The 12,278-nt window shown below is 34.2% G+C and overlaps 1 protein-coding gene across 2 annotated transcripts in view; it reads left to right on the forward strand.

Moving 5' to 3' along the window:
• The window catches only part of LOC118187770 (synaptic vesicle 2-related protein-like), a 119,130-nt gene that overhangs the window by 14,571 nt on the left and 92,281 nt on the right, over positions 1-12,278 (forward strand). For both annotated transcript variants that reach the window (XM_085819746.1, XM_085819745.1), the window contains exons 2-3: positions 4,982-5,070; positions 7,848-7,946. In XM_085819746.1, the coding sequence (XP_085675872.1) occupies positions 4,982-5,070; positions 7,848-7,946 (188 nt within the window). The remainder of the gene's footprint in view (positions 1-4,981; positions 5,071-7,847; positions 7,947-12,278) is intronic.

Raw genomic sequence — 12,278 nt, forward strand, 5'->3', positions numbered from 1 at the left:
ACTATAAATAAAGTTTAAAGCAAAGTACAAAGGATAAATATTTGAATTAAGAGATTTTTGTTAAATGAGAAATAAACCACGCCAGCAGTGCTTATCCTGTACCACCGAGAAACCCAATTCTTATATCGGGTGCAAAACATCTTAATCATATTATTTAGAGTTTTAAGCCTAAAAATTTCTATATTAAAGAAGAAGTTTTTTATATAATTTACAGCACGAGAGAAAATTACTACTTAAAACATTCTTTCTAAGAGGATTAATGTAAAACTTTATGTTTATATACATGTTTTTTAAAGCTGGGACATGACCCAAAGTGTCAACGTTTTGTTTGCTTAAAAATATTGGGAAAATAAACATCAAACGAACTTTTCTCAGTTTTAGACAAATAAATTTAAATGAAGTTAAAGCAAAGTAGCAGGCGAAACACGGCGAAGGTAAAAATTTACTCTTACAAATATTTTTGAAAAAAAGAGGAAAAAAGATTAGATTATTTAATTACGGCAAAGCCTCAAGGGCTATCTGCCCAAGGGTAGGGATGCCTTCGTGGAGGACTTTCTAAGGGAAACTGGCTTGTATACACGTTACACTTGGGAAAAACCACGAAAACACCCATGCAGCCAGCCCGTTCTCGGGATTCGAACCTCGGACCGAACTTCCAGTGTTCAGCGACTTTACCGCTCGGCAGCTGGTGGGCCAGAGGAAAAAGAAAGAAAAAGTTAAAAAAAACTGAATAATACCATTTATAATTTAATTTAAAAATTAAAAAATAATCTATAATTTAATTTTAAAAAATCTATAATTTAATTTTAAAAAATCTATAATTTAATTTAAAAAAAATGTTTAATTTTTTGCAGGTATGCTTAGGAATACGCCTACCTTAAGATGATGGTAAACATTTTATAGGTTATAATTCAAAATATTTTTCGAAAAATTTATAAAAATTATTAAAAAATACAAATTTTAAAAATAAATCATAAATGGTGAATTTTTATTTGGAATGAACGTAAATTTAGAAATGTGAAAGGAAGAATAAAAAGAGTTTAATAAAAAACGAGATATTAATAAATATATACCAAATTCAATTAACACTGAGGAACTAACATTTTGAAAGTTAATATTTTAAAAACTATTTGAGCGAATTTTAAGAAACTTGGCAGCCTGGCATAATTTGAGTCGTAGAATCGAAATATGTAAAAAAATTGGTATATTATTTTAGAAAAAGTCCGATTTTGTGTTAAAACACCTAGAATGATTCTATACATAAATCTAATATGTATCTTAAGTCGCGTTTCGAGACATGGAAAACGCAATTTGAATTTCGTCAATCGGCCCAGTAGAATAGGAGATATAGGACTGTCCCTCCTTTTTTTTTTCCGCAGGATACATATTTCGATAACACGATTTTTAATCGAAACATTTGCAAAATTAAATTTTGTATTACGCCATTGTGCGTAGTACTCAATAACAATCTATTTATTTATACACACAGAGGTAAAATAAATTCTGGAATACCTGCATTATATTGTATCGGAATTCTTCTTTCGAAATTGAGTCACGCCTGTCACTTACACAGCAAATAGGATGGAATTTCTTAATGGCATCTCAGACCCAGTATCGCGAATACAAGATTTGGAGATAAATAAGGCAGTAATCAGTGCCCAAATCATCAAAACTTCGTCGTTATATACATGTATTTCGCAGTGGCATAAAAAGTTTCAGATAAACAATTACTGAGTCGGTTTGCAAACCAAATCATGGCTTATCCTTAAAGAACAAAGTATTCCATTCAGTTGAGACCACCTCGAGATTAGTTTAAGCTGAAGCACTTTTGTAAAGGAGTTTCAATGGAAAGCATGCAGTTGACCTGTATATCTATTCATCTGTAAATGGTTTGTGCAGATATCAATAATTCTTCTCGATGCTGCACGTTGATATGCTTTGATTTACCTCTGGCATTCTTGCAGACAGGTTTAGGTGGAAACTAGACCGACACCTCTGTAGTACAGGTAATTGAGATCTTGCTGCATCAAGCTAAATGTAAGACTTTCGCTCCAATTTTGAGGAAGTTCACCCGTCCGGGGATTTCCCACCACCTTTTCCTATCACCAACCTTTTCCAAATGCTTATAAACATTCATGCCTTCTTCGAGATTCAAACTCGGGCCTATCGGTATAGCAGTCAGTATCATTAACTTCTTGGTCACGGGTGGTTTGCGAATGCCTTCGTAGCGCTTTTAGATGGCTTCGTTCTTTTTTGAAGGTCTTGGGCTACCAATGTGTTCTTAGGTTGCTATTTTATGCCTTGGTTTTGTTGGCTCTTCAAAAAGTTCTAAGTTGATCATAGGCTTCGTCGAGGCCTTGCTGATTGTTGCTATTACTAAGCAGGTAATCTTCAAGTGCTTTGTTTGCAAAGGAAAATATTTCTTTTTGCATTCAATAAATACCATCTATTACGCCGGGATCGCCCAGGGCTGTGGCCCGCAGCAAGTAGCAAACTCCCCCTGGGTTGGTAAATAACTTCGCATGCCTATTTCAAGTATACCTATGTCGAGGACAACTTAGCGGTTTACTGTCGCTAACCACTAACTCGCCGGGGATCGACTCAGGAGTATTCCTAAAGTACTATTTAGGATCTATACCTAGGCAGTCTCTTTTACGGGGGCACAAAGTTAGTCTTGATAGAACTAGAGCTATCGGTGGCAATGGTTGGTTCTGGCTCAGCAGGAATCATATGGTACTGTCTTGTCCGCTTCATTGGTTGTAGTGGAGCTACACGATAGATAAAATTTGAGTAATCTCTGGTAGTTTGGTGTCATTCAGTCCCTTTGAGGGGGGACTGACATAAGCGGACGGAGCACATACGCCATTAATGATTAAGCAATGTATTATAAGTGTAATGTACTTCGGTATAGAATGACATTGTAAAGCTTACCGGTTTAAGTATAAGGAGTAATGTAATATGCACATTCAAGCATATTACATAGTTATTCAGTATAATTTATTCTTCATAATGTTTCACCTGTGCATAAAATTCTCCTGCGTATAACTTAACACGCATTCATGTACATACCCCCTTCTGTGCATAATGTTTTTCCTATATATCACTAATTTCCCTGTGTATAATTTAATGCGCATCCTGTGTTTAATGCGCAGCCAGTGCAAAACAACATGATTACAATCTGATGATAATGTACCTGTTACCAGTATACGGCATATTAGGAAAGAAAGTTAATGTAATAAGTAGTTGCGAAGTTAATGTAATGTTAAGGTAAGGCGTTATTTCGTCTTATCAATCTGATGTGTAGAATATAGTGCAATGTGTAAACCATGTATCGCAATATATAATGTAATATGTAGTATAGTATGTACTACACTACATATTACATTTTATATTGCGAATACTTATAAACGAATACTTGTTATTATGTTGATTACTTGTTAATTTGATATGGAGTACATAATCTAATGCGTAAGGCAAGTTTCATAATATATAATGTAATATGTAATGTAATCGTAATAGTGTCATATGTATCATAATACATGATGTAATATGTAATAGAGTATGTTCTGATTAATAAGCAACATGACACCCAACTGAAACAATGTGAATGCAAACTGTATAATAATATTATGTATAACGATGTAGGCAGTGTATCGAGTAACGGGTACAACTGGCATGGTGCTGATGACAATACAATATGCATCCAGTGTATACAGTTTGTCATGTATATAACTTATCCTGTATAATGCAATACCTGTGTATAACTAATTTTCCTGTGAATAATTTAACCCGTATCATGCTTATAACCCTCTATTGCGTATGATGTTTCTATGTGTCATTAATTTCCCCGTGTATAATGTAATGCGTACCCAGTGTATAATGATAATATAATGCGTATAATGTGTCTAAAGCGAATCCTGTGCAAATAAACCCTTTTATAATCTAGCAATATAGGGTTTATTAGGAAAGAATTTTAATGTGATAAGTTGATGTGAAGTTAATGTAATGTTAGGGTAAGGTATTAATTTGATATGTAGTATATAATGCAATGTGTAAATCTTGTATCGTAATATATAATGTAATATGAAATGTAAGATAAAGATGGACGTGGTGCTCTACTGATTAACCCAAATGATAAAGGGACAGTGCCCACGTCCTTCGTCGCTTATCGTTTATAACTAACCACTATACCGGCTGAGCGGCTCTTGCAAACATAGAAAATTGTCACTTAAACAATTGTGATGCCCACACTTCAGCTTCGCGACACACTTGCTTCATTTTGATACCATTTTCACAAGTGGCAAATGAGGGAATATATTAATATTTCGGGTTTGAGTGATTTCCGATGTCTCTGGACTTTTCAAGTTGTCATGATACCTCTCCTCAGACGATGTCATGAATTTCGTAAAATAACAGACCATTTTTAACCTAGCATTTTTTTATTAAAAATCTCTGCCATGCAATTTTTTCCTCCAAGCTAATCTCTGCTACCTTGTGTGCACCTTTTATGTACGAAAGCCGTCCAGCCGGTATAGTGGTTAGTGGCGCTAACTGATGTACAGATGGGATCGGATTCGAATTCCCAGAAGACATAGATGTTTGTTAGCGTAAGTTGTCTGTGCGATAAGGAGGCACCCGAAATATGAGGAGAGCTAAAAACCCTCTCGAAAATTTGGTGTAGGCGAAGACAGATGGGAGATCTTCTCCGGTGTGCTCTCCCTCAAACATGAGGAGGAGCTCAACAGTTGGCAAAGCACGAAGATACCTGCTAATATACCTAAGGAATGCACAGGTGTCTATACAAAACTTATGCTGCTATATATTGTTTCTTTGTCAAATATGCTAATTTTTTCGTTTGTTGCCTAGGTTTTAGAAACCAATGTGGTTTTAATTTCTGCACATTTCTAAAAATTAGTTGATGTAAAGACAGTATAAGATAAATTGTTAGTTCCCGTTTATTTGTATGAAATTTATTTTATAGGTAGGAGATTTACAGCAGAAGACGCAGCAAAAACAATGGCGTTTGGAACATTCCAAGTGAAGCTCATACTTTTATCCGGCACTGTTTGGGTATGTAAGGAATTTTTTATTTGAGAATATCACAGTTTATCGCGTATTTCCCCTCTTTCATAACTTATTTTATCATCCGAAAATCGATTATTCCCATTAAACTCTATGATAAACTATTTTTCGCCTTTTAATGCATTCATTATCATACCCATTTTAAACAGAAGCTTATAGTTTAAAAACCCCTTTTTTTAAAAGATTTATTGTATTAAATTAAGGCGGGAGAAAAAAAGCATGATTTAACAGTTAAATAAGGAATTCCATAACGAAGTTAAATCGATTAATAAAATCATATTTTAAATTTTCTCATATATGGCCTTTCTAACTGATACTATTTTAAAAATGCTCTAAGTACTTTTTCAGAGGATTATTAGGTCTGTCTCATCTTCCGTGGTTAGTCAATAACGGCAGAAATTTGCCTATTATTATTACACAGAGTGAAACCGAGATAAAGCAAACTCAAGATTAATAAAGAACATATGTATGCAACATTATATCTGGTAGCCCATGAGAAACCGAAGCGGACATGGGAGACTTCACTTGTTTTAGGTTTGGTTTTTCTTGGTTTCTCAATATGAAAATATAAAAAACATAAAGAGTTTAACTCCCGTACGACAAAAATTGATCGCAATATTTAATTTCAAAGTTTTCAATTTTTAATGTCATTTTTAACTAGGTTTGAGAGATAATTTAATAAAGTTGGAATAATTCGAGGAAATAAGTTTGAATATAGTGCAGGAAATTATGTGCATAATTTATAAAGCTTGCAAAAAAGTGATGTGGTGTCAACATAAGTTTTTTTAAAATAGTTAAAGGTGATTTCTAAAATTCGTAGGCGAGAGGCATAATTGTTGCTCATGTTAAACTGACTTGCTTTTAATACATCTCCATGTTGTCACTTTAGAATTTGCGTTAACATGAAACTTCCGAAACCGATAGTGCGAATGGTCTGCCTTCAGATGCTTCAATAAAGGTGAGATTTATTTTACTTAAATGTTCTAAAAAGAATATGAAAGAAAACTAATAATTCACAAAAAATACTCAGAATAGCGAGCAGAGCAGGAATGGATCCTACTTTGGAAAAATCATTTCAATAAATCACATGGTAGTTTCTGACATCTGTTACAAAATTTCATGTTCCCGTAGGGATTATGCGTGCAAATGCCCTATGTGCAGAGCTGCTATGGGCGTAAGTGTTACATCACCGATAATAATTTGTCTCACAACTATTATTTCTGTGCCGAGATTATATTATCAATTGCGAAAGTTTTCTTTTATTGTCACTTAATGGCTCTGCCATCTTATAAGGTATTTTCTCTCTCCTTCCCGTATGCCTTCGTGGTGTAACGGTAGCACGCTTGGAGCGTATTCGAGAGATCCAGGTTCGAGTCCCAGAGAGGGCATTGCGGATTTCTTCAGCTTCCTGACTTCTCAAAATTCTAAAAAGACTAGTGGCATCCGAACTAAATGGTGGTGAGCAATAATTCGTTACCACCAGGATTAGGCGACGGGTACCCTAATCGCCAGTTTGAATGGGGAAGTATATAAGATATTTTCTCCCTTTTCTCTGCATGTCTTACTAGTGTAACAGTAGCACACACGGAGTGTATTCGAGTGGTCCAGATTCGAGTCCCGGCGACAGCATTGCTCATTTTTCATGCTTCAAAATAATAACCTAATAATTCTACAACCCTGAGATATTTTAATATATGGAAAGCTCTATAAGTAAATAAATTTAATAAAATTTCTTAAGTATGACTTAATAAAATAATAAATAACATAAATATGTGTTATTTATAAACTTTTTAACTTTCAAGAAATTTTAAAAACTTAAATTATAAAATTTTTAAATAATAAAATCATTTTTTTATTTTTAACTTAACTTTTAAATTTCTTTTAACTTTCTATTATTTCTTAATTTTTTAAACTTTAAACTTTTTGATTGTAAGTAAACTTTATAAACTTCTTTTAAGAAAAGTTAGTAATTTTTTAAAGCTTTAATAAGCATAACAGTTAACTAACTATTGACTAACTAAAGAGATTTAGTCGAAGCTAACACAGTTCTAAACTAGTTGGGCCCGTAATATTAAATTAGCCAGCGAACTATCAAAAGTACGTAATACGGCCCGAGCGTAATAATAGCTTACAGAGACGTAACCGAAAGGCAAACGCGCGCTACTCAGGAATCCTCACTCTCTGTCGATGTCAGTTGAACTATTCTCTTTCTTATTTGCATTTAACGGGATAGTAAAAACTCATTCTGTTAGGGAGCTGTAACCTGAAGATAGGAAAGATAGGAAGGGTGAATTAAATTAAAATATACTTTATAAACTTGAAGCTTGCTTCCTATTATTTTTGTGTTATTTCCATGATTATGCCCGCACGTTACAAATTTTACGCTGATTACACTTATAGTATAATTTGTTTGAACGCACGACACAACCTACAGCGAAGCCTGTTAGAAGCACATGCAAGTTCGTGATTCAGTACGCACTTCTATAGGTAGTGCTGTCGAATGAAAGAAAATAAACTTGCTAGAGGTACATCTGGAGTTCGTGGTTCGGCATAGCTGATCTAAATAAATTCATAACTAAATTCATTCATTAATAGAATAGGGGTCGTCTTATAAGACAGATATATGTTAAAACACTAAAACTTCGACGAAAATTTATACTTCGTTTTATGTGCAAAAATATGCGGTCTAACGAATTATTTTAAAATTGAAATAAGTAACCTATTTTAGATGCATATCATGCTTCAAAATAATCTTTCATTTTCAGATGACCAGAGGCTTTGAATTTGTGCTTTCTAACCACATCGGTCCTTTACTGAGTTGTTACTGGATATTACCTTCTTGGAAAATAGAATTACTGACTGGGGTAAGCGGAGATATTTATATTTATAAAAAGTGTTTACAGCTATTTGTATGCAACGTAATGACACAAACTAAAATGTTCATAAGCAGACGTGTACTCAAATACTCACATATATCGTGCATCAATGGGACAATATGAATAATCCTGTTTCCTGTTGTCACGTTGTGAAAATCGTGACGATGGCATCTCTGCAAAGCATCACGCAGACACGTCTATTGTCGAAAGTGTTGAACAGAGTTACAATATTTTGAAAATTTTGGATGGTTGAAGAAGAGCACTTTGGGCCGAATTCTCTTAGAATGCATTCAAATTTTAAAGGCATGCAGGTTCACTTTTGTGTCCGAATCACTTTTCAAATTGTTACCAAAAATGTTATCGCCATTAAACAAATTAAATAATGAAGAATATAACGACGGCACCTAGAGCCACTAATTCTGAATTTTGAATTTATTTTTGATTTATTTCATATTTTGTACAAATTCAACGAATTTCTGTTTAATAAACTCAGAGATTTAAAAACGAGAAGTGGCAACACTGCTCAAATAAAATATTTTAATCTCCACCTCGCCAGACTTTAACATTCACAAAACTAAGATATTATAAATCTTTCAGTTTTAATCTTAGGCAAATTAGGCTGTTTGAAAGCAACGGATTGCGACTACAGGAAAAAAAATACTTCTATCTTCCTGTGTGTTTTCATTATTTAAAGCCTAAGAATTGGTTCCAATTTCCTCGGAATTGGAATTGCAACTTTCCAATTTCATCTGAAAGTTTACTAAGTAATAGACTAAGCGATTTAAAAGCAATAAACACAGTTCTTAAGAATATATTTTAAACTACGACGGATTTAAATAACAATTCATTAAATTCATAAGATGTTTAATAAAAATTATTAAATATTTCTAATGGAATGACACAAATTTCTCTCATTGAAATCATCATGTATTTTTTTTTCTTTTTTAGATAACTCTTTTAGGTGTCTGGTCACATGAACGGCTAGTTTTCAAAAAAATAGTATAGCGAATATAAAAAAAGAGTGCGACAGCCCGCAACATTCTATTGAGAATCCTAATGACATGCGGTTTCTTAAACAAATTGTGATTTTGCTGTTAAGCAAGGACATGTAGCGGAAGGACAAAAAGAACGATGCTTAATAATAAAACTAAAAAAGGGAGAAATTGTGTTAGTAGAATTAATTGATTACAAGAGCAGATGAATAACCTGCAATACTCAGCGAGAGCATAAAGAAACTTAATAAAATTCTCTGCTGAGAAATAAATTCTTTCAGATTTTCGTTCCTAAAGAAAAAAAAATTAAGTAAAATAACCTAAAGATGAAGTTTGTTTAATTTTAAAATTCAGATTAGGATATTTATTTGCAATCCATTACATAGCGTTTTTATTCATTCGTGAAGCATGCCCGCAAAAACAAATACAGTACATATTATTATGAAAGAAGAATTTGGATTCTATGCCCGAAGATGCAGAACTTTATGTATGAATGTCTTACATTACATCTTTTTAGAAGCGAAAGCACGAACTTTAAATCCTGCATTTAAAATATTTTTTTAGAAATAAAAGAAGTACATTTATTATTATTATACCGCATTTTAGTTTTTAAATTGAGACATCACAACTCCTTACTGCGTGAATATACGTATAAAACACAATGACACTAACACGCAATGAAATAAGAAATGATCACAGATTTCGCTTGAAAATCTGTTATTATTCCAAATAAATTCCATGATTATTACTTTCTTGTCATGCTTGTTGACTAAAGAAATGTTTTTTCTCTGTAATAGTTTCTTTCGAGGATTCTTATGAGTCTTGTGGGCTGTTTGTGGCCTTTTACTATTACAACTTTTATTTAGTTCACTCACGGTGTTTACAGATGATAGAATTTTACTATCGATTTTTAACCTAGTATTTCCTGATAAGCTATTGAGTTCAAATTTTGGACACACACTGTTTCACGATGACAATGCAATGCAATGAAGGTTTTTTTTTCGAAAACTCGATTTAGATTTTTTAAATTTATGTTTAAACGCTTATCCGCGCTTATTGAAAGTACCCGATCCCAGTTAAGTTAGATTGAAAGTAATATATCTAACAACAGAGAGAACGCTACCACTATAATTCTTCTATAATAACGATGCAAATTCATAGTCACACATTTTTTCAGTCTGATACGATATGAAACCCACATAAAAATTTTCGATAGGAAAATAAACAAACTCTCTCTCATTATATCAGCAACAATTCGTCTTTCTAATCAAATGGTTGTAAAAACTCAAGTTCCATTCAATATTTCACCTATATTCAATTTTAGTCTATTAAATGTGGCAAAAATTTGATCACAATTGATCAGAAATCAATAACGCAAACAAATACACAAACAGGCATTGTTCTTTACATATATAGATAAAACTTAAATTTTTGATTAATAAACAAAACGATTTGAAAGCGAGCAGTGGCAGCACTTTTCGAAATAAAGCATTTTTATCTCAAACGCATTTTTATCTTTGTTGCGACTCGAAAACATGAGTGCGAAAATTAGTGTTTTCAGAGTTTTTAATTAATATCTGGGCTGATTAAAGTTGTACGAAGATGAGAAAAAGCGAAATGGCTTCCCAGGAATTTTTGGAATTGGGAATAATGTACAGGAATGCTTTCATCCAATTTCTGAAGCATGTTCCTAATAGTTTCCAAACATTCTTCGAAAGTTTTCTGGGACGATGTTGATGTTATACAAGTATTTCAGACCGGCTTCGTAGGAGAGACGTTTCAGAAAGGTCTGTAATATCTGCCGTATGATGGTAGGCGGCATTTCTGGACTTCATGTTAACGTTTACCTGTCCATTAATTTCGAATCTATCGCTGGACTCAATCTGGAGGGTAACGCAGGGCAGAATCCAGATGAGTTTACCTCCCAGTCATTGAGCCAGATCTTTTCGGATGATGGCAACATTACCAGCTGTATCGATGGCCATATTGAAATTGAACTCCATTTATACGTCTCATGATGAAGAGTCCACTACCTCAGCCATTCACTGCAGAAATCTGAAGCGCTTTATAATTGGGCTTCTCAATATCTCGCAACCTCCGCTCCACGAGATGAACACATATTTTCTTCCCGCTTCCTTGCTGGGTAGCGGTCTTAGTTTCCATGCCTTGGGTATTCTGCTGTTCCTTCGTACGTGGATCACCACCGCAGTTGCAGCATTTAAATGTCAGTTTGTTGTCACTACTATTCCGCCTCAAGGCATTGACTTGCCTGGTTGATTCGTCTACACGAGCAGTCAGTATACCCACTGGCTCCTAGAAATGAGCAGTTCTGATTGGGTAGCGGTATCTACGGGCTGCTAGCTGCTTCGAATTTCATGGCTTACGTTAACGCGCTTTTTAGATTCTTGACATCGGCCATTCGCAGGGCTTTCTGTATCTCAGGGCGCTTTCGATAAGGCCCTCGGAGAGGCTGGATGTCCCTTGTTTCTGTTAGGTAGTCCGAATAGGCGAGATGAGGCAGCCTTTCAACATCCGTGGCATACTCCACTCCTGGAGTATTTCCGTGGATTTCGTTCGGGGAGACTTAGACTGAAGCCTGCTGTAATCTTTTACGAACTTCGCCAAAGCGCAGCTCCAATCCGTCGGATAGAGCTTCTAGTTTCTCGACGGAGTTTGGAGTATTTCGCTCATATGTAGATTGTTTTAAAGAAGGTCGAGACGTCCTACATGGGATTTAAAAGCGTCAGAAATATGACCAGCTGTTATTATGGACGTATTCAAGCAGTCAACTTTTTTGGTTACAGCAGTAGAAACATTGTCATCGGTTTGTTTTTCGACAGCTGAAATTCTATCTTCAGTTTCTATAAGTTTAATTTCAACTATTCTAATTCTGCCCTTCATAATCTCGAATTTCTTTTCTATTATGGCAGGAATTTATCTTTTTGCTTTCTCTTGACTATTTCAATCTTTTTTTGAGCTACTCATGTAATCTTTGCCCGCTTTCAAATTTCTTTAACAGATTTTTTATTAGATTTAATCTAACACCAGAACTTTTTGCGTGCGTACGAATTTGTAATAGTTTGCATGCACACACAATTGATGATAGCTTGATGAGATTTAATTTTAAGAAAGAAACACTTTACATTTCTAGATCTTTTCGTAAAAGTACTCATACAGCTCTCCTCAATATGACAGAACGCAATCAGTAGTTACCACTTTAAATTTCTAAGATCGTTAAGAATAGCGCAGTGCAAAGCCCATGTAAAGAGCGAATTTCGCAGGATGATCTCTCAGTACTCCGAAGTCAGTTCTTTACTAAAAACTGTGA

The sequence above is a fragment of the Stegodyphus dumicola genome, chromosome 1 (genome assembly GCF_044657685.1).
Source record: "Stegodyphus dumicola isolate Sdum_Otavi_A_Nest chromosome 1, ASM4465768v1".
Classification (NCBI taxonomy): Eukaryota; Metazoa; Arthropoda; class Arachnida; order Araneae; family Eresidae; genus Stegodyphus; species Stegodyphus dumicola.